Here is a 23,646-nt window from a genome sequence, read left to right on the forward strand (position 1 = left end):
TGGTGGAGTTCCCCATGCCCTTCAAGATTTCATTTCCTCCTCTGCAAAGCCTGCCAACGCTCCCTGAATAGGTAATCCTTCTTCTCTCTGGGTTTTTAAGACTTCTTTTAGAACACTCAGAACAGAATGGTTTACTATTTATATTGTTTACATGTCTGTCTCTCCCACCAAACAATTGGTTTTCAAATGTTACTGTAAAAAAACAAATTCGTATCTTCCTAAAAATTGGACAAAACAGGAAAACAAGTGGCATGAAAAAGGGGACATTAAAAACAAGGGCTTGATAACACAACACTGTAAATCAACTATACTCCAATAAAAATTAAAAAAAAACAAAACAAGGGCTTGATTATGAGCAGTTCTTGCTAAAATCTGTGGCCAAGATTTCTTCCTTATCAATCCCAAGCTACACCCCAATCAAGATAAAGTATGTGAAAACATGATTTTCCTTTTTGGAAAGCAGGGACGGTGACAAAAATCAAATGAACCGGAGGACTCCAACTACACTCTTAAGTGACAAAGATGGAGATGAAACATACATGCATGCTTTTACTTTTTTCCTTCAAGCTTCTTTACAATACCTAATAATAGAATATTAGAGGTAACTGGAATACAACCAACACCCTTAGTTTACAGATGAACAAGTTGAGAGCTAGAGATTAAATACTTCCCCAAAGTCATTCAGAAGATAAAAGGCAGATCGAGTTAAGAACATACGCCTCCAAACTGCTGGTCCAGTAAATGCTCACCTTCCCAGTACCTATACCATTCAAAATTTATGAGGTTATTTATGAGATTTCCAAATGATATATTAAATTTGATCTCTACCACTTACCTTAATGGCAAACTGTAAGGAAACAATGTTCCCATTTTCTGTAAGAGGAGATAAAACCTTAAAACCATTCATATTTTACTTACATCTAAAAGCTTTGAACTAAGGTACTTCATTCATTATTAAGAAGAAACTACTATTATGTGCACAGTATTCAGTTAGCTCCTGAGCTATTTATTGCTTAAAATGGCAAAAAAAAAACCCCCCAAAAAACAGGTGACTAAATTCTATGTAACTTTAAAAATCTAACGTAGCGGCAGGTGCAGCAGCCACCATTTTATTTGCTCTCTAGAGCACTCTATACTACTCTACTGTCTGAATCAACTTATCTTATTACTCCTTTATTTCACTGTTTCCAAGTAGTACATTCTTCCTATTTAGCATCTTTTTAAAAACCAAGATTTATCTTATAACCATTAGTGTGTCAGTTTAAATGGCCACAGTTTTTTCCTTCTGAGTGGTATACAGAATAATGGTGTACCTTACAACCTATCATATCTTAGGTTTGGAGAAATATAATAACTGTTATTTAAGTTTTTAGTTCCAGTTACTGTGACTATTTTGGGGAGATGAAAATTTCTTTGTAGGATTTCCCCCTGGCTACTGTGTTTTTAGTTTTAAAAACTCAGCAACAAAGCAAAACAAACTTATGGTTACCAAACAGGTTGGGGGTGGGGGGAATAAATTAAGAGTTTAGGATTAACATATACAGACTACTATATATAAAACAGGTAAACAACAGGGACTTACTATATAGCACAGGGAACTACACTTAACATCTAATAATAACCTATAATGGAAACGAATCTGAAAAATATATATATATACTATATATATTTATATATATCTATAAGTAAAAATATATACTATATATATTTATATGTCTATAACAATCGCTTTGCTGTACACTTGAAATTAACACAACATTGTAACCTATACAATTTTTTTAAAAAATTCAGGATTCATCCCCTTCAGTCCCCCCCGTAAAAAAAAAACCATAAAAATTGTCTTGTTTATCACTACAGTGAATGGCACAGCATCGCTCCAGAACTCACGAGTCACCTGTGACACCTCTCATTGCAGGCCACCTCTCTGGCCCCTCAAATAGTGTAATCACCAAGAACTGCTAAATTTATCTGCAAAAAAATCTCTTAAACCTGTCCCTTTACTCCTACCACCACCCTTCTACTTCAAGCTCCATTGTCTCTTGCCTGGGCAACTCCAAGAGCCCCCTAAAATGGTCTCCCCACATCTATTTTTTTGTTCCCTGTAATGTCTTTTCCACAATGATACTTACTGATTTTTCCTTAACATAGCCATCCAGACCTTCCAGGGTCTGTGCTACCTTCTCTTTGGTCTTTAAGGTCAGCAGCCTTGGCCTCAAGAAATTATGTTCTCTTCTTGGATTGGGAGAATCAATACTGTGAAAATGACTATACTACCCAAAGCAATCTACAGATTCAATGCAATCCCTATCAAATTACCAATGGCATTTTTTACAGAACTAGAACAAAAAGTCTTAAAATTTGTACAGAGACATAAAAGACCCCGAATAGCCAAAGCAGTCATGAGGGAAAAAAACGGAGCTGGAGGAATCAGGCTCCCTGACTTCAGACTATAGTACAAAGCTACAGTAATCACGACAGTATGGTACTGGCACAAAAACAGAAATATAGATCAATGGAACAGGACAGAAAGCCCAGAGATAAACCCACATGGTCAACTAATCTATGACAAAGGAGATAAGGATATACAGTGGAGAAAAGACAGTCTCTTCAATAAGTGGTGCTGGGAAAACTGGACAGCTACATGTAAAAGAACGAAGTTAGAACACTTCCTAACACCAGCCACAAAAATAAACTCAAAATGGATTAGAGACCTAAATGTAAGACTGGACACTATAAACCTCTTAAAAGAAAACATAGGAAGAACACCCTTCAACATAAATCACAGCAAGATCTTTTCTGTTCCACCTCCTAGAGTAATGGAAATAAAAACAAAAATAAACAAATGGGACCTAATGAAACTTAAAAGCTTTTGCAAAGCAAAGGAAACTAAAAACAAGACGAAAAGACAACCCTCAGAATGGGAGAAAATATTTGCAAACGAATCAACGGACAAAGGATTAATCTCCAAAATATATAAACAGCTTATGCAGTTCAATATTAAAAAAACAAACAACCCAATCCAAAAATGGGCAGAAGACCTAAATAGACATTTCTCCAAAGAAGACATACAGAAGGCCAAGAAGCACATGAAAAGCTGCTCAACATCACTAATTATTAGGGAAATGCAAATCAAAACTACAATGAGGTATCACCTCACATCAGTTAGAATGGGCATCATCAGAAAATCTACAAACAAGAAATGCTGGAGAGGGTGTGGAGAAAAGGGAACCCTCTTGCGCTGTTGGTGGGCGTGTAAATTGATACAGCCACTATGGAGAACAGTATGGAGGTTCCTTAAAAAACTAAAAATAGAATTACCATATGACCCAGCAATGCCACTACTGGGCATATACCCAGAGAAAACTATAATTCAAAAAGGCACATGCACCCCAATGTTCATTGCAGCACTATTTACAATAGCCAAGTCGTGGAAGCAACCTAAATGCCCATCAACAGACGAATGGATAAAGAAGATGTGGTACATATATACAATGGAATATTACTCAGCCATAAAAAAGAACGAAATTGGGTCATTTGTAGAGACATGGATGGATCTAGAGACTGTCATACAGAGTGAAGTCAGTCAGAAAGAAAAACAAGTATCGTATATTAATGCATATATGTGGAACCCAGAAAAATGGTACAGATGAACCGGTTTGCAGGGTAGAAATAGAAACACAGATGTAGAGAACAAACGTATGGACACCAAGGGGGGAAAGTGGCCAGGGGGCGCGGGTGGTGGTGTGATGAATTGGGAGACTGGGATTGACATGCATACACTGATATGTATAAAATGGATAACTAATAAGAACCTGCTGTATAAAAAAATAAATAAAATTCAGGAAAAAAAAGCACAATTCATATAATGGCAAAAAAAAATTATGATCTCTCCTACTATAAGGTCACTGAACGTGCTATTTCCATTGCTCAACAGTGCTCTCTATATACATTTTATCCTTCAAGTCTCAGTTCAAAGTTCATTTTCTCATGGAAACCTTCCCTGATCCTGTGACTAGGTCTCTTTCATATCATATTACTTTCCTACAGCAATTAACACAACTGCAATTTTATATGTTGTCCATGGATTAATGACTGCCTTCTACTCTTGCCTTTAACATCTATGAGAGCACTGAACTGAATTCCCAGCACCAAGCAAAGCACCTTCATACAGACGGTGCACAAATATTTGTTAAATATACAAATGTTGTCTAAGTAACTAACATGATCTCTATAACTCCCAATTTCTCAGATTTCTTCAATTCAGCATTTTACTAATCTTCATCAGTATCAACACCCAAATCAGACTTAGGTCTTTATTTTCTTGCCTCCATACCATGAAAGCAAAGGCTAAGTTGGTATAAATTTCAATTAAAATCTGTTCTTCTAGTAGTTGCTTCATTTACCTCTTAAAACTCCATTTAGAAATTGGTTGTCCTAAAATTACAGCAGTGGATTCTTAGATTAACAAAAACTGGAAAATTCTGCTGTATTCTGCTTACGTTCTAATATCTTAACTTTAACCTACTATTCTTAGTAAATCAACTGTCAAATGTTCAAATAAGTGTTAACCATAAAGAGCTGTAGATAGTAATCTCTTTAAACTGTAACAACTGATGAAATGCTGTAAATCTGAAGACATGTTAATTCACACGTATGGGAGGAAAAAAGCATGCATACAAACATGCCAAACAATACCTATCAGAATACATTTACACAAAAAAATCACAAGAAAGGAAAATGTGAAAAGGGAACTTTATTTTAAGCTCTGATTAGAGAACTTCCTTTTTTATGTTTAATACTTAAACGTCCAAATAAGCAGTACAAATTTTTTCCCCAAATATGCAATCAATGTCATCAAACTTATCTAATTCAATTGCTCAATCATCGGATGTAATAAACCAAACACTCAGGTACATAAAGTAAGTCTGTGCTTCTCTGTAGGCTTCCAGAAGAGCCACATTTGTCTTGTTCACCAGGGGATCTTTAGCCCTTGGCACAAGCAGGTACTGAATGAGGATGTACTGAGAAAATACATCGACACAACATAGGAAAGTTTGTTTTAAGCTATTTTGCACGCTTGATCTCTCTCCCTTCAATTCCATTTATGTGTTGTGTTGTTATCTTTTTCTATTAGCAATTACAAAAGTGCCACAATTAACAGACGATATATTGAGCTAAAGTTAAAGAAAGAGTACTCATAATAAATATAAAATAATAAGGGACAAAAGCAATGGAAAGGAAGGTAAAAATACTTTTCTCCTTTGTTAACATTGGTAATTAATGAAAAGTTGCATTTTATAGCACTCCGATTTCAAATGGAATTAAAAGAATTTTCACATATTTACCCTCAATTGTCTTCGCTTCCTCTCCTTTCCCAAACAAACTTGCAAATAAATGCCCAAGAGACTCTACCAAAATCAGAAACCAAATATTCACTTTCCTATATACACATTACTCTCTGGGGGGAAAAGTAACAAACAAGCTAAATTTACCTGTAATTGGTATGGCATAGGACATATTAATAGTTATTTCCCAGCTACAGAATAAAAAAAAAAGGGAAGGATTTTTGTATGTAGCATGCTCAGGATGACTGCAAAAGAAAATACTGAACAGACTTTTGTAATTCTCTACTTAAAGAAAAAAAAGGAAAGGAAACAAAAATTAAGTATCAAAAGTTTAACTGAAGTACTTAAGACTTTTTTAAAAGTTTAATTTGAAGGACTAAATGCCCTTCCCCCTACATTTGTTTACACATTTTCAAAACTTTATAAGGTACATTTGTTAAATTATTGTGACAAGTATTCCAATACAAGCAACTGTAAAAGAAGAGTATTTTGGAAAAGACCAAGTGAAACCAAGACATACAAAATAGAAAAATTACATAACTTGGAAAATGCAGTCTTTTTTGTAACTACTTAAATCCAAAAGTATCACACTTAATCCTTAACAATATTTATAAGTTAGTAAGATGTCTGCCACTTTCTAATGGAAAAAAATAAATATGGAGAAAAAACTCAGAATAATCAAGCCATAACTCCCACTTACAGTACCATATATGAAAGATGATATGACGATATACGCCAGGCACATAGTAACACTACAGAGAGCTTTTTTTTAATCAGAAGTTGCAAGGTTTTTAGTTTTCACTCCAAAAATAAAGACTTACCATCTTACTTTCTGACTCTCTTTAAACAGCACTTAAATTGACTTAATATTAAAGATTTGCTTAATCTTTAAAGATTAAGCAAAAAAACTAGTTGGATAAGTAGAAAATCTAAACTTTAGTACACTTATATTAATACATTAAGTTTGAAAAAGCTGATTTTAAATGCATTATGGCCAAAACCAATGTTCCAAAGTATCAGGACTCTGAAGACTTACTAATCCAACCATCCTATTCTGAAAAAACGTCACCTTTTGAGATATGGGATTCTAATTTCCACAACTTTACAGTTTTGGTTTTTGCTTGTTTGTTTTTAATCTGAGCCTTTCAAACCTTCCCCAACACCACTTACCTTATCACATGCATTACTGCTCTGCTTCTAATACTTAACTAGGTAACAACAAAATCACTTACAGAACACTGTCGAAAAATGCCGGGTTTGGGGGGAAAAGGGATTGTTTTTTTCTATTTCTCTGAACGCCCAAGAGATTTAAAAGGCAGAAAGAGATGCCAGGGCAGGGAACTCACGGGAGTAAGGGGAATGGGGGAGAAGATGCAGTTATCTGGGAGCGAAAAGATTGTCAGAAGAGCAACGTGCTCCTTTACAAAAACACTTTGGAAATTGCAAACGGAGAATCAGCCTCCCCATCCAAGCTTATCAGCTGTCAGAATCCCTACGCTCTCACCCAACAGTCACCCCGGCGGATCCTGGAGAAAAAGGCGTCTGTCCCTCGCGGGTCTCCTTCAACGACCCGAAGTGACCTTCGCCTAGCGGGGCAGCGAGGCCGCCTGGCGTACCCCGCGGAAGCCGAGAGGAAGTTAACCGGAAAACAAACGCTGGAGCTCCTCCGCCGACCCTGCGCCGACTCATGCCCACCTCCGCAGGCAGCCGGGTGGCCATGGCGTGACGCCGCCGACCTGTCCTCCGTACTGACAAGTGTCCCCGCGTCTTCGCCTTTCAGTATTTAACCTTCTCGTGCCCTCCTTCCCCATTCCCTCCATTCTAGGAACCAAAAAAGAAGTGAGCGGTTGTGTCTGGAGGCAAAGAAGGCGGCCTGGCCATCCCGGGTAAGAGCCCCGGAGACGGCAGGCAGCGGAAGGCTGCTGGCACCGTTCTTCCGGGCCAGGGAAGGTTCAGCTCTCTAGGCCGCGAAGCCGCGGCCTCGCGTAGTGTGAAGCGCCGAGCGAAGGCGCGGCGGGGCGGCCGGGCGCCGGCGCACATACTCACCAAATCTGGAACTTGAGCAGCGGCCCCGTGGCGTACTGCATCTTTAACCTCTTGCCAGGCACGCCACCCAGGTTGGCCGAGGCATCGCTCCGGACCACCGCCGACGCCGCCACCAGGAGAAGTAGCAGAAGCCTCATCTTAAACGACCCAACCACTTCAGCCACCCTCAGACTCAGACTGCAGCCGGCCCAAGGCAGAGCCGGAGCCGCGAGCTGCTCCCCACCGCGCAGGCGCGATCCGCCAAGGTCTTGAGGGAAGCTGGAATGCGCCTGCGTATCCCGGCGCCTGCGCACGCTCTGGGAGGGGGAGCTGACCTGTTTCACGGTCCTGACCCACCATCTTGGATGTGCGCGGAGACTCTTGGGATGGAGTGAGATAGGTAGAGAACAGACAGCAGCTGATGGGATATTAGAGGAGCCTGCTAATTAAAGCTTCTGGCACACCTGGGTTCTACATACAATTTCATGTAGTTCAGACTTTATCTCCCCGAGACACTTAGGAACACCTGTTTAACAGCCTTGATTCAGGTGTGGGAGATAAAAGAGAAAGCCCCCGCCTTCCAAACAGGAATACTTCACTCTTTCTGGGTGCATGCTATGGCCTTTTCTTTGAACTTGGAATATTGCGCTCTCCTAAAGGAGTCTTTTTGAAAAAGACCTTTGGAAAACTTCAACATATACAAGAACAGAGTAATTACCTAACTCATTAACGACCTTTAACAATTACTGGTATTTTGGCAATCTTAATTGTCTATAGTACAGCTCTAACCACCCCAAGGAAGCAAATGCCAGACATATCACTTCATCTATGGATTTTTAAGCCTGTATCTCTAAAAAATAACTTTTCTTCGGGGAGAAGAAAACTGACCACAATACCATTATCCCACCTTGAAAAATAAATTATTGCTTAACACCAAAATATCCAGTGTTCAAATTTCTCCTGTCTTAATGATTATTTTTATTGTTAGTTTGTTCAAATTGTTACCGAACCAAACTTGGGTCTGCTCACCTGTGGGCAGTAAACCAATCTACTGACACTGGGCTGTAGTGAAGGAAAATGCAGCATTTACTGTAAAGGCGCCAATACAAGGAGGATGGGTGGCTTGTGCTCTAAAACCCTGAAACCCCTGGTGGTTTTGCCTATAAAAGTCTTTACAGGCAAAATTTGGGGTGAGGGATGCAGGGTGTGCGGCTTTCTTCTGATTGGTTGGTGGTGAGGTGCTCAGCTTGAAGTTACCATCCTCCACCAGGGTAGGGGCCTTAGTTCCTGCAGAAGAACTCAAAGATATTGTTATGTATATTCCCCAGGGCTGCACTATTGTTTCTTGACTGCTCCTCCCTTGTTTCTGCATTCCCTCCCTTCCCTGATTAGCAACTGTTTGAATCTGCCCGAAGGTCAAGGAGGCTGAATGAAGCCTACTTCCCACAAACAAGAAACCAGAGACACAGAAAGGATTTGTACCCGGGAGAGCCCCACAGGGTCCTGTTCCATTTCAAAATCTGGACCAAAATAAAAAGTAATCCATTGCCATTGGTTGTTATGTCTTTTAGATCCCATCAAACAAAGCCTTTAAGGTCAAGATCACACCAGGAATTGAAAAAGTTTCATTTATTATTCATTGCAGCAAAGGGAACACACACCACAGGGAATCAAGGGGAGTCTCAGGAAGAGGGTGTTAGGAAGATTATTATAGCATCTGGGCTTTGGATGATTTGCGAAGAGTATTGGGAGTGCCAATGGAAAATTTGGTCTTTTTTAAAAAATTTTATTTATTTAATTTTTGCCTGTGTTGGGTCTTCGTTTCTGTGCGAGGGCTTTCTCCAGTTGCGGCGAGCGGGGGCCACTCTTCATCGCGGTGCGCGGGCCTCTCACTGTCGCGGCCTCTCTTGTTGCAGAGCACAAGCTCCAGACGCGCAGGCTCAGTAGTTGTGGCTCACGGGCCTAGTTGCTCCGCAGCATGTAGGATCTTCCCAGACCAGGGCTCGAACCCGTGTCCCCTGCGTTGGCAGGCAGATTCTCAACCACTGTGCCACCAGGGAAGCCCAGTGATTTTTATATTGATATGTGCTCAGAAATAAAACATTTCTTTGGAAAAAATTAAATGGATTAAATGATTACACAAATAAAGACAATTCTAAAAAAGAGTCCAAGCAATCTAATTTTGGTCAGAACAGTCACCTTGGAGCAATTAAAAAGCATGTGACTAAAACAAAAGGTTCAATGATACTACCTCTAAAATAAACATTTTATTTTATTTTTCTTAATTTTTTTTGGCCACGGGGCATATGCGATCTTAGTTCCCAGACCAATCCAATCCATTCCCCTGCAGTGGAAGTGTGGAGTCCTAACCACTAGACCGCCAGGGAATTCCCTTAAGTTAACATTTTAAAAATGATTAATATATTTGCTGTAAACTGTGTAAACTGGTAATTCATTTTTAAAATTTAAAATTAAAAAAAATTGTTAGGCTGCCAGGCCAAAAAACATTATACTGTCTCAGGATGAATTATTTAACATTTTATTAGAAAAACAATTTTTAAATATATTATAAAAGCAATATATTACTTTAAAAAAGCTTAAGTTTCTATTATCAGAAATAAATTAATGTTGAAAGCAATTATATGTACATGAGTGTGTGTATGTCCACACTCACTTCACACACAAAACATTTAAAATGCCACTCAAATTTTAATGCATTAGGTCTTTACCAAATCTTATTTGCAGCTTTGGGGCATCAGTAAACTCAGTTATCTGTTTGTGTATATCCCTCAAAGTATTCCTAGATTCTTTTCTTTTACTTAGTTTAAATACTAGCTCTAGGTAATGAAAACCTGTAACAATGCAAATGAAATAAAAATAACTTCAAATGTAAATCAGATGAAAAAAATTAACAGTAATAGATTCTAAAACCAAATAGAAATTAGTTTTGATAGCTGAGTGTCTTGGATTATCAGTACATCTTTTATTCTTCATATGAGTGAATCAAAACAATCAAGATGACTATAGCAAAATGATCACAGTTCATGTTTAGAAAATATTTACCTCATCATTAAATGATCAGGTTTATTATTTGAAATATCAAAAAATAATAAAATATCAAAAAAATGTCTATTTTTAGTCTATATTTACTTTTTAGAACTAGTCAGAAAAACTTTACTTCAAATACTACAAATAATATAAACAATTTAATATATTTATCTTATTTTTTTTAATTAATTTATTTAATTTTGGGTGCATTGGGTCTTCATTGCTGTGCGTGGGCTTTCTCTAGTTGCAGCGAGCAGGGGCTACTCTTTGTTGCGGTGCGCTTCTATTGATAAGGAACACAGGCTCTGGGCGCGTGGGTTTCAGGAGTTGTGGCGCTCAGGCTCTAGAGTGCAGGCTCAGTAGTTGTGGTGCATGGGCTTAGTTGCTCCGCAGCATGTGGTATCTTCTGGACCAGGGATCAAACCCGTGTCCCCTGCATTGGCAGGCGGATTCTTAACCACTGCGTCATCAGGGAAGTCCCAACAATTTAATATATTCAGTACAACCTGATTTTAAGGCGTTTCTTTAACATTTGATAATATAGTGTTTAGGATCAAGACAGTCACATTATACATTCAAAGGAAATATTTCCCAAACTTGCCTTGTAAATTAATAAAGGATCTGTTAATTGAGGAACTTATAACAAAGTCAACAATGATCAAATTTAAAACGTCTTTATTCATTTATATGGTAAATACTGTCCCCTACTAAAAAACAATGACATTGGTCTTTCAATCTGTCAAGCTTAGCTTAAAAAAAAATCATATGTCTCTTTTCTATATCATGTGTTGACATGATATAGGATGCAGGAGGTAAAAATCAATGTAACAGACATTATTAAATAATTCCACACATATGCAGAATCTTGGATAAATGGTTAAAATTATAAGTGAACATTAAATGTGGGCATATGAATATTCCATGTACACCAATGGGTTTAACAGAAAATATGTTTGCACTGATTTCTGGTAACCAACTTGCTTTCTTTGAATCTTTAAATACCCAGTTCCAAATCTTCCAGCTCCTGGAGAAGGGCTTTCTCTTTCTGAATTTTCGCCAACTAGAAAAGTTTAAAACAATGAAGTTATTAAATAGGAAATAAAATAATTATTGGATCTATAGCCATATAGCAAAAAGAGAAAAAATTTAGAGAAAGAATATTTCTGAGACTTTACCAGATCTACTGGTAAACATAGATTTAAAAATACAGATTAGAAACAACTTCTAATTTGTTATTTGGTATGAATTAAGGGGGCAAAAAACAGAGCTGTCTTACTGCATGCATCTTTAGGTCTAATAAATCTTCCATTCTACACCTGGGCTTCAAAGTGTTGAGGAAAGAAGGAGGGAAAGGGCCAAACAGGACAGTGCGACCTGAGACACAGGAAAGAAGAGAATCTTCTATTTGTCTAACATAATATAAACTGCCTTTATTTTCAGCAGCAATGGCATTAGTATGCCTCAGAGGAAATAGTGACTTCCTCATTCACCACGATCCACATCATGTCTTCCCCTATCCTTGCCTATTTAAGACTAAAAATGTTAAAAAAAAAAAAACTGGCATATGGTTTTCAAAAGAAGTTTTAAAATCGATATGCTCTTTTACCTGATTGAATAATTGCGTATAATAAAAAGGGGAAGGGTGGTAGTGACTGTGAGCCCCAGTGAAAAATGCAGAAAAGACCTGATTTTTTTCTAGCTGTTTTCCAGTTGCTGCTTGTTCTTTCAGTTGTTCGATTGCTTTCAGTTTCTGCAAACATCAAATATATTATGAGTCAAAAGGAAGAATAAGTAATTTTAGAATGCAAATTTTCTTATTAACAATTCAATCATATAAATGTGAAACCTGAATAAGGAAAATCAATTATCTTACATTTGTATCAGGAACAGACTGCTAAAATGCTAAGGTAAACTACTTTTTAAAATTAAATGTAAAATTGGGTATGTTAAGAACATGGAATTTAGCAAAGTATTTTTCAAGATTTTAATTAATATTATCATATATGTACATCTATGTGTATACATGTACATGTATATGTATTTAAATATATCACCATTTTCACCATTTATTTCAGAACCTTATTGTACCTGGACGATGTCTTTGGCTTTAAGAGAAACTCCATAATGTAGCCTGGGAAGGGCTCTAGAAACCTGGATTTTACCTCCAAGGCCACCATCACAAACTGGTTGCAATTTGACGTTAATAAACTTACTTTCGTTTCTCTTTCTTCATCTTTAAAATTGGGATAAATATCTGCTCTTACCTGTCTCACAAGTGTCTAATAAAAAAGTGAGTATAAAAGTGTTCAAATGTACATTATTTCTTATTACTCCAAAAATCAATAATAAAGACTAATATCCTTTAGACAACTGTGAACAGAACTAAAATGGGTGCCATTCCTAAGTTACAGTATTTCATGGTGAAAAAGCAACAATGAGGACGGCTACAAACCTCTCGGATGCCTGTCTTTAGGCATCTAAGCATTACTTTCTTTGTATAATTCTCATGTATTCTTTCAGTAAACACATGTGCTTTTCACTTAAGCCTCCCACCTTCTTTAGGTTCTTGATTTTTCTGTCTATCTCAGGGTCTCCAGAAGTTGACTGAGAGACAGTATTTCGTGGTGTGCTCTGTGGGGCAGGGGTAGGTGCCGTATCTGGACTCTTATCACTTCTTGCTTCCTATAGGAAATATTTTCAAAAATTCAGTTTTCTAAAATGAAATCATTAAAGTATTTCAACAAACATAGCCTTGGTACATAAAATTCAGAAACCAATATATGATTTTATCTTTTGCACATTTTATATAAAGAAAGGATCTGAATTGCTGGTCTCATGAAGTATGCTATATTGTCCCATAACAGATAATTACAGTGAAGTGTTAAAAAAAGTCACAGTATAATGAGCTACCCAAAAGGTCTTCACTATATAATTGTCATAGGGAACACTTTGCTAGATCTAGAATTTAAAGTTAGGGACACTTCCCTGGCAGTCCCATGGTTAAGACTCTGAGCTTCCAATGCAGGGGGTACGGGTTTGATCCCTGGTCAGGGAACTAAGATCCCACATGCTGTGACGTGTAGGCCGCCCACCCACCCCCCAAAATTAAGGTAACATAATTATAAAATAAAAAATAATAGTATATTAGTAATATAGTATTATATTAGTAATATGATAAAATATTATGTTAGTAATATAAAATATGTAATTAGTAATATAATAACAAATGGAAATAAATGAAATGACCTTACCAGAGTAAACTAGGAGGTTTCTGTATCAGCAAATAAGCATTCCAAATTTTTGGATATTTTGGGAAGTGCCACTATGTGGATGGTTAGAAATGTGAGAGGGCTTTTCTAATTAAGGTGTTTGAAGTTTCACTCTTGGGATATCCTCAAAAACTATTACATGTATATCAAGTACATGTAGTAGGTGATGCTACAGGGTAAGTTCCATAGAGATTTATTTATAATCAGATCAATTCAGCTCTGCAAGAAAGTGCCATGGAAAACTCTGTTCCCTGAAAGGGGCAGTATATTGCTCCCAATGTGATCAGATCTCTGATGACCTTTCTAACTTCGTCCCTTCTCACCGAGTAACCACTGATTCTGAACCAGTTTTATTTCCCCTAAGGTGCCATATATTCTTATTTCCTGGCCTTCATGTGTACTGTTCCTTGTGCCTAGAACACCTTCAGGTCACCTGGCTAACCCTACTTATCCTTTAGGCCTCTGGAAAATTCCCCCACCCCCCAAGAGACCAGATTAGTTGCACAGCACATGGTATGTTTCCTTACTGTAACACTGTAACTGCATTGTACTATCTCCCATGAGACTATACCTGAGGTTTCTTTGTTCACTTGTGCCCTCAGCATAATGTGAGCTTGACTGTACATGCTAAATAAATGAAAAAGCAAAAGACCGACTCTCCCTTGTAATTATGACAAGACATAGTTTTGACAAGAGGAGGGAAAAGTTATGAAAGTCTTTCTTTATTGGACCAAAGGTAGGGTTTCTACTTCTTCCTTATAGAGTTCCCAGTGGAATACACAGACCCTGCAAGACTCTAAAACCTCTTAAGAGTTCTGGATGGAATACTCTGAACTACCAAAGCATCCCAGGGGAACATGGGACAGGCTATCACTCCTAGATCTCCAAATCTAAAAACATCCGCTTGAGAGTTTTTAGAGAGTGCAGAATTGGAGTATTTTTTTCTCTTTAGAGTCATGTTGGTTGTATTTTGTACATTACAATCAACAAACATTAATTCCTAACCTTCTATGTGAGAACATTACTGAGCACTTTAACAGAGTATTCAGAAAGAAATTATTTAGTTTCCACTCCTAAGGAGCCTATAAGTTCTGATAATACACAGTTTGGTATTTTTCATAATATAAAATTAAAGGAGAAGAGTGGATAAAAGGAGAAGAGACACACTTTGCCTATCAAAATTCACTTTTGACATCAGATAAAAATTTTTTTAATTTAGTTGTTTGTAATCAGCTGAGAATATGAATTTTCTAGGAAGATAAATGTCATAAATATGAAAAACTATTAAAGTTAAGTGAGGGACTTCCCTGGTGGAACAGTGGTTAAGAATCTGCCTGCCAATGCAGGGGACACAGGTTCGATCCCTGGTCTGGGAAAATCCCACGTGCCGTGGAACAAGCCCATGAGCCACAACTACTGAAGCCCGCGCGCCTAGATCCCGTGCTCCGCGACAAGAGAAGCCACGGCAATGAGAAGCCTGTGCAACAACGAAGAGTAGCCCCTGCTCGCCACAACTAGAGAAAGCCCGCGCACAGCAACAAAGACTCAACGCAGCCAAAAAAATAAAAATAAAAATAAATTTAAAATAAATAAGTAAAGTTAAGTGAAATGACGATTTTCCTCCACATTTTAAAAAACCAAGAATAAGTTAAAATGTTTGTGTTAATATACTTGAATTCTGGTCATTCTCTAAAAAAGGTTATGTACATGGTAAGATTAAACTCTTTGTTTCAATTATTTTTGGTAAAGCTGATAAGCTTACAAAGTCATCACCAGTTTATAAAAGTACTTGGTTAGATTATGTACATCTGACTCCTTTATCTTTGGTTCCTTAATTCACAGTCAGGGATGAGATCCTGTCATAGATCATTTACCTTTGTTCTATCACACAGTCATAACTTTTACTCACTCCAGCCAGTTGTCTGAAAAATACATACTGAAAGGATTATCTTGCAAGTAGAAAACTCTTTGTCATCACTGAGAAAACACACAGAATAACTCCAAAATGATGGATTAGTAGTATCATCTTTAGTAAATAACACGTGTGGGTGATTATATGGTTGTACGAGGTGGGGTGTGTGGGGGGGGTTGTTTTTGTAATTATTATGTTTTACATTAATAGCACTGATTGTTTTTTCAAAAGAACCACAGAGTTATCTTTAAGAAAGTCACATTGAGACTTCTCTGGTGATCCAGTGGTTAGGATTCCATGCTTCCATGGCAGAGGGTTCCCTGGTTGGGGAACTAAGATCCCATATGCCGTGCGGTGTAGGTAAAAAGAAAAAGAAGTCAGACTATTTTAATATTAATTTTTCTAAATGAGACATACTGATTCTATGACCCTCCTCCCCAAATTTTATGTGCTCAAATACCAGAAAAACACACAAAAATAAACAACTAATGGGACTTCCCTGGTGGTCCAGTGGGTAAGACTCGGGCTCCCAATTCATGGGGCCTGGGTTCGATCCCTGGTCGGGAACTAGATCTCACATGCATGCCGCAACTAAGAAGTCTGCATGCCACAACTAAGAGTCCGCGTGCCTCAACTAAGACCCAGTGCAGCCAAAATAAATAGTAAATAAATATTTTTTAAAAATAAGCAACTAATATTTTATTACAAAGGGACCTTAGCTCAGTACCAGCAATGGTCATATTAAAAATATCTTCTGATAAAGAGGAAGAAACATCACTTATAAAAGTAGGATTCTACGTTGAGAGGGTTTCTGAAGGCCCTTAAATCTCAGTTAGAAGGAATCTTATAGTCATTATAAAAAAACAGTATGGCGGTTCCTCAAGAAATTAAAAATATGTGATCCAGCAATCTCACTTCTGGGTATATATCCAAAGGAAACAAAAATCATTATCCCAAAGAGACAGCTGTACTCCCATGTTCACTGCAACATTATTTATAATAGCCAAGGTATGGAAACAATCTATGTGTCCTTCAACGAAAGAACGGATATAGAAAATGTGATATATAAACATACATACATATTTACACAGAGTAGAACATTATCCAGTCATAAAAAAAGGAAATTCTACCATCTGCAACAACACGCATGAACCTGGAGGGCATTATGCTAAGTGAAATAAGCCAGAAAGAGAAAGAGAAATACTGCATGGTACCACTTATATGTGGAATCTAAAAAAAAAGAAAAGTCAAACTCATAGAAACAGAGAGTAGAATGGTGGTTGCCAGGAGCTGGGGGGTGGTGGGAGAAATGGCGAGAGGTTGGTAAAAGGGTACAAACCGTCAGTTATAAGATGAATAAGGTCTGAGGATCTCATGTATAACATGGTGACTGTAGTTGATAATACTATATTGTACTGAATACAGTAATTGAAATTTGCTAAGAAAGTAGAATTTAAGTGCTCCATCCTCCAGAAGTAAATATGTGATGAATGTGTTAATTAACTTGATTATAGGAATCCTTTCACAATGTATACCTATATCATATTATCACGTTGAACACTTTAACATTTTTATTTGTCAATTATACCTGTAATTATTAGCTGGAAAACCAACAACAACAAAAAAGGAATCTTAGCTACCAGTTTGTAATATTCGGGGCCAGCAGAGGTCCCTACCCACTCTGATGAAAGGCCAAGTCCTCCTTTTTACACAAGTCTAATACATGGACTAGATCATTTTACTTGGAATGACCTAAGCCTGAGTTATTTAAAGACATTTCTGGAGATGAACTATCTTAACTACAAAAGAGCACATCGATTTTTTTAGGCCCAGATTTTAGCAGAATATGGCTGCATAATGAAATTCTATACCTTAAAATAGTAACTGCCTACCAAAACACACAAGTAACCTAGAACTGTCAAAATTCAAGCATTAATAGAGAAGATGGAATTGTCTCAGTCTCAAACATGTGGTTACCACGACTTTACTAACCACAAATTTCCAGCCCAGCAGATCTCAATATCACCGTAAGCCACACACCATGACAATTTACTTGTCAATTATTATGCTGGTGTGGTTTTTCAACTACTAAGTCATATAAAAAATTATTTTAGAACAATTCCACTGTTTGGATACTCTAGTGTTTAGATTCCCAGCTGAACAATTTCCTATAGTAACAAACTGAGTGACAAAATGGCCTTAGAGTCATGTAATTTCTGGTCTCTCTTAAACATATGCTTTCAAGAAAGCAAACTATACCACTTCACACAGGCTCCTCCAAAAGGGTCCGTGGCAAGTAACACACTACATAATCCCATGAGGGTTTCAGGTTTTAAGGTCAGTTCCAGTTTCCTACGTCCCACATTATATATAAAGGACTACTGAGAAATTCATAGGCAAACACAAAAGAGACATTCTGGCTACTTAAGTCTAACTCCAACTACATTTTATAACCTGTCAAGTTTTTAGGACTACAATTCTTTAAACTTCAAGGCACAGAGCTAATTTAACTGGTTTTATTTGTTTGTTTTGTTTGAAAAGATAAGTGCCCCAAGTACCTGCTTTGCAGCTTTCTTAGCCTCATGCTTCCTTTGATTTTTAAGAGCTGTTTTTGATAACGGCTTCTCATTTCCTGGTTGTGGTTTCATATTCTGAGGTGGTTCCTCCTCATGCTATAGAAAATGTAAAATAAATGACTTTGAAATGGAGTCCATGTATTTACAAACATATACAACAAATTATACAATTTGGCTAGTACAGGACAAACTTACTTTACCAAATTTATCATAAGTTCACTGGCAAAGGATATTTCAAAACTCTTGTTGTAGGCACACTTCAACGGTCAAGATGGATTTAATGAGGATCTTCCTACTAGTTGATATATGATATCTTTCAGTTATATAAGAGCCAGCAAAATTCACTTTATTTTTGTTTAAACAATGGAATTTTTCGTAGTACTACCACTGACACATGATTTTTATGAAATTAGATACTAACAATAGCTTCTTCTGGGGTCCTTTTGGATTTGACTACCGCCAACAGAAACAGTTGCCTCATTTGTTTTCTTTGCACAAAGAGTCACTTGCTAGATATTGCAAAATCAGAGATTAGAAGATTAAAAATAAAAGCAAATGGAAAAACTAAAACAGACAATAAAAAAATAAATCAAATAAGAAGGGGGTAACTACATAGTTATAAATCCAGAATTAACATAATGAAGAGGTTTTAAAACACTAAATGACTTGTCAGACTATACTGTGAAAACAGGCAATCATTTTCATCATCAGATACTTATATAACTGTCAACCACATTCAACAACAACAGAATTACATACAGGATCAAGAAGGATCTAATGTAAAACACAGTGACTATACTTGATAGCACTGTAATGTATAATTGTATAACTGAAATTTCCTGAGGGTAGAATTCAAATGTTCTCACCAAAAAAAAAAAAAAAAAAAAGATAAATATGTGAGGTGATGGATATGTTAACCAGATGAGGGGAAACCTTTCACAATGTGTATTAAATCACCATGGTGTACACTTTTGAAGTTTCTTGAGTACTAGATCTCAGAGCTGTAATGTACTTATAAGTGCTATAATCAAATGGGCAGAGCTCAAACATTTAAGATATAGAGGAATAAGTAAAAAACCATAAATTGATTTTAATCTTAGCAGCTGCATTAACTATTGCAGGCATCAAAGTTCTGTGTGTGAACTACCCTACTTGAAGCAACTGAATATATGAGAACCCACATTTGTAGAACAGACAAATTTGCATGGCAAGCCTCTTGCACTTTTTTGATCCCCACTGCACATGATGTTAGTTAAGATATACTAATCCTTGAACATTTGTTTTATATTCTTTCAATAGTGAGTTCTTCTATAGTATCTTGCTTTGGCTGAAAAAGTTTGTACTCATGAGAATTTAAAAAAAAAAGAGAAAGCAATTAAGAATGATGCAAGGGCTTCCCTGGTGGCGCAGTGGTTGAGAATCTGCCTGCCAATGCAGGGGACACGGGTTCGAGCCCTGGTCTGGGAAGATCCCACATGCCGCGGAGCAACTAGGCCCGTGAGCCACAACTACTGAGCCTGAGCGTCTGGAGCCTGTGCTCCGCAACAAGAGAGGCCGTGATAGTGAGAGGCCCGCGCACCGCGATGAAGAGTGGCCCCCACTTGCCACAACTAGAGAAAGCCCTCGCACAGAAACGTAGACCCAACACAGCCAAAAATAAATAAATAAATAAATAAAATTTTAAAATGATACAGACATACACTTTATTAAAAAAAAAAAACTCAAACTGAACTTCATATTTAAAAAAAAAAAAAAAAAGAATGATGCAAGAAGAAAGGATGAGTTACAAGTCTCTTCCACACTATGAGCATCGTGTAGCCACCGAAAGACTTTCATTTTATTTATTTATTTATTTATTTTAATTTATTTTATTTATTTTTAGCTGTGTTGGGTCTTTGTTGCTGCACGTGGGCTTCTCACTGCGGTGGCTTCTCTTGTTGCGGAGCACGGGCTCTACGCGCGCAGGTTTCAGTAGTTGTGGTGTGTGGGCTTAGTTGCTCTGCAACATGTGGGATCTTCCCGGACCAGGGATCGAAACCATGTCCCCTGCACCGGCAGGCGGATTCTTAACCACTGCGCCACCAGGGAAGTCCCCTGACAGACTTTCATTTTAGATGAAAAAAATCCACACAGCTACTATGGATCATGAGCTTTTCTGGCTTTAGTACTATGTGTCTACTGTACACAATTTCATCCTCATTAATAAAGTTTGCTTCTTCAATTACATCAATTATAAGATTGTTTTGATGAACACATTATAAAAGTGAAGGGTTTTTTTGAAAGCCAAGAAATATTTAAGTATAATTTATATATGAATTTTTACTTATAAAAAAAGTAATTTTTTTCTTCAGGGGGAGGAATCCAAACACCTTTTTTCCCCTCTGCTATGTAACCTTCTTCCTTTGTGAAGTTATTGACCAGACTATCTTTGTTTCTAGTAATTTCTTGACAATGTTTTCTTTGCCATTTAGCTATTTTCTGGAATTAGATACAAACAAAAATTTCTCATTCACAGGCATATAGTTCCTTCAAATAAAATGATGTGACAGGATCACATAATCACCAGGTTATATACAAAAGCAAGAATTTAGTAGAAATCTTAAATGTCAAAAAAGTTTGATTTTGGGACTTCCCTGGTGGTCCAGTGGTTAAGAATCCACCTTCCAATGCAGGGGACGCACGTTTGATCCCTCGTCGCGGAACAAAGATCCCATATGCCGCGGGACTACTAAGCCTGCGTGCCGCAACTACTGAGCCCAAGTGCCACAACTAGAGAGAAGCCTGCAGGCCACAATGAAAGACCCCACATGCTGCAACAAAGTTCCTGCGTGCCTCTACTAAGACCCGGCACAGCCAAAAAAAAAAAAAGAGTAAAAAAAAAAGTTTGGTTTTAAGAAGTTCTTACCTAGTGTTTTTTCACTATTTTCAAAATATATTCTTTCTATATTAATTTTTCTCCTTCCACCAATCAAAACAAATTAGTTTTATGAGTCAGAGAATAAAAATATACACTAATTCAGAACTTCTTCCTCTTGTGCTATCTTACACAGATTTAGAAAGCAGGATGCATTAAGGTCACTTCTTTTTTTTAATCTCAGGTAAGGAAAATTTCAATAAAGAGACAGAACAAATCCTAAGACTATTATATCCTTTTTAAAAAAATCTAAATACAAAAATAGTAAACAGGGCTTAATTTGTTATATGTTTTTATGTATTTTTACTAAATAACTTAATGCAACAAAAATGTTTCAACAACATTTCATTGAAGTCAAAATGCTACATTTTGTGGAGGAAGAAGGCTTGTTCTTTTGTTTTTGTTTTTCAGAGGGTTAGGAGCACATTGGAGGCACAGAAATATTTATCCTTTGAAAAAGTATCTACTTCCCTGAGTGCCTTAATAATTAAGTGACTATATATTTCCATTTACTTGGAACAGTCCCAGTTTACACCTATTGTATGGTCATCATTCTATTAATATGAATAATATTGTTCATTCTTATAGAGCAACTTTATTGCTTAACGTCATCACAGAAACTCAGTATATTAATAAATGCTTTCCCCTGAGCTCTGAAATGCTAACATTCTAAAGCAGATCAGAATCTGACCAATACTCCAGTCATAACTTTACAACAGAGGTCAGGAACTGATGGCCTAAGGACAACAAGTGTGTTTTGTTTGAACAGCAGTGTTTTAAAAATTGAGAAATTTCATACAAGCATCCAACTTGTCTTGAAAAATCAAACTTTTGGCAAACTGGGCCTAAAATCTCCTGTGGAAACAATGGGCTACTGCTGTGTAGTTGCTATGGCCTTGAAAGAGGGCATGCTCTCTCCCTTTCACCATTCTCTCCCACTCACCATTGCTTTACACTACCAGCCTAGCCTGACAGGCAATTGAATTTGAGCCCACAATCTACACCCAGTAAGTCACACCCAGCTATCTTTCCCAGAGATTTGACATTAATTACTTTGTCAACTTAACAATAATTCACCGGGACTTCCGTGTCAGTCCAGTGGTTAGGACTCCTCGCTTCGACTACAGGGGGTCCAGGTTCAATCCCTGGTCAGGGAACTAATCCCGTAAGCCGCATCGCACGGCCAAAAAAACAAACAAAAAACCCCAAAACAACAATTCACCATCTTCAGCAGCAGGTCCTCCACAATTTCTACCCTAGAGTTTATATCTCCTAATCAGATACTAAGTAACACAAGAACATGCATAAGAAAAGGATCTAGGGAACTCTACACACTGAAAAACCTTTTCCTACCAAAGTAGTAAAATTTTACTTACCAGTTTGGAATTGGTGACTGGTTTATTTCTTAAAGCTGGGGGTCTATAAGCTGTTGCAACTTTAGGTTCTTCACTAGGTACATCACTTGAAACTGCTTGGTAAGTTATTGCTTTTTCTGGAAATATTCCATCTAAGAATGGCTGCCAAGAAACCTGCCATAATTCTGCAGTTGATGGTACATCATACTTGTGCAAGACAGCGCCAGTATAATGCCAAATCTTGTACCCATTATTAACACGTAACCTGGGAGCACACGTGGCTGTTAAAATATGCTCACCATCTGGGCACCAAGCAAAATATGTAGAATCAGAGGCCACCGGTTTAGAAATAAGTTTGTAGTTTTTAACATCCCACACTTCCATTTGCCCCCTCAGATTTCCAAATCCAGCTAGTACTAATATATGTCCATGAGGGCTGTAGTAGGCTGCATTACGAGGGCCAGTTCCGAAGTCAAACACAGGATCACACTTCAAGTTGAAAATTGTTGCTTTGGCAGGCATGAAACCATAAACAGCACAAAACTCAGTAGAACTAGAATTCCAAACTACATCATAAATGGGGCCATTTTTTGCTAGAAAAAGAATATAAAATCCAAGTTAGTGATAAAGAAATACATACAGGATTATAATATTTAATAGCACAAATTACAATCATATAACACTCATAAACACTAAAAAAAAAAAAAAAATACAAAAATTTCATGGTATGTTAAAATTAAAATATTTTTACATGACATACTATGGGGATTAATGTATGATTATAAATTTATTTAAGAACCCCTAATGAATCTTAATTTCTTTTATTTTTTTAATAATTGTTTTGCAATTTTGTATATTATTATTTGTCTTTAGTACTTTTATTTAAATTTTTTTTTTTGGCCACGCCGCGTAGCATATGGGATCTTAGTTCCCTGACCAGGGATCAAACCCGTGCCCCCTGCAGTGGAAGCGCGGAGTCTTAACCACGGGACCACCAGGGAAGTCCCTTAATTTCCTGTAAACATTCTGGCAATGTGGGCTCATAGAAGCATAGGTTATTATTACTATTAATAAACTAGTTTTTCTTGGAAGAGGTAATATATGCATACAGTAATAAAGATACAAACTATATAAAAAGACATGCCACAAAAAAAAGTCCCTCTACGCAAAGGCAGCCCTCTGTTATACTTCTTGCATATCCT

General features: G+C 37.2%; 2 protein-coding genes across 10 annotated transcripts in view; both read right to left on the reverse strand.

The window, feature by feature from the left end:
• Positions 1-8,325, reverse strand: part of SELENOT (selenoprotein T) — a 28,031-nt gene extending 19,706 nt beyond the window's left edge. The window contains exon 1 of the mRNA XM_082394508.1: positions 7,392-8,325. Coding sequence (XP_082250634.1) covers positions 7,392-7,528 — 137 coding nt within the window. The 5' untranslated portion in view covers positions 7,529-8,325. The remainder of the gene's footprint in view (positions 1-7,391) is intronic.
• Positions 8,326-11,076: 2,751 nt separating this feature from the next.
• EIF2A (eukaryotic translation initiation factor 2A) overlaps positions 11,077-23,646 on the reverse strand; it is a 38,271-nt gene continuing 25,701 nt past the window's right edge. For 3 of the 9 annotated variants that reach the window (XM_082394375.1, XM_082394372.1, XM_082394378.1), the window contains 5 exons: positions 22,466-23,037; positions 18,158-18,271; positions 12,972-13,100; positions 12,103-12,168; positions 11,077-11,478 (listed from right to left, as the gene is read on the reverse strand). In XM_082394375.1, the coding sequence (XP_082250501.1) occupies positions 11,413-11,478; positions 12,103-12,168; positions 12,972-13,100; positions 18,158-18,271; positions 22,466-23,037 (947 nt within the window). In that variant the 3' untranslated portion in view covers positions 11,077-11,412. Of the gene's footprint in view, positions 11,479-12,024; positions 12,169-12,971; positions 13,101-18,157; positions 18,272-22,465; positions 23,038-23,646 lie in introns of all 9 variants that reach the window. The other 6 variants (XM_082394371.1, XM_082394376.1, XM_082394370.1 and 3 more) reach the window with 4 other exon arrangements.

Source organism: Balaenoptera borealis, assembly GCF_965194805.1.
Source record: "Balaenoptera borealis genome assembly, chromosome: 5".
In the NCBI taxonomy this organism is placed as follows: Eukaryota; Metazoa; Chordata; class Mammalia; order Artiodactyla; family Balaenopteridae; genus Balaenoptera; species Balaenoptera borealis.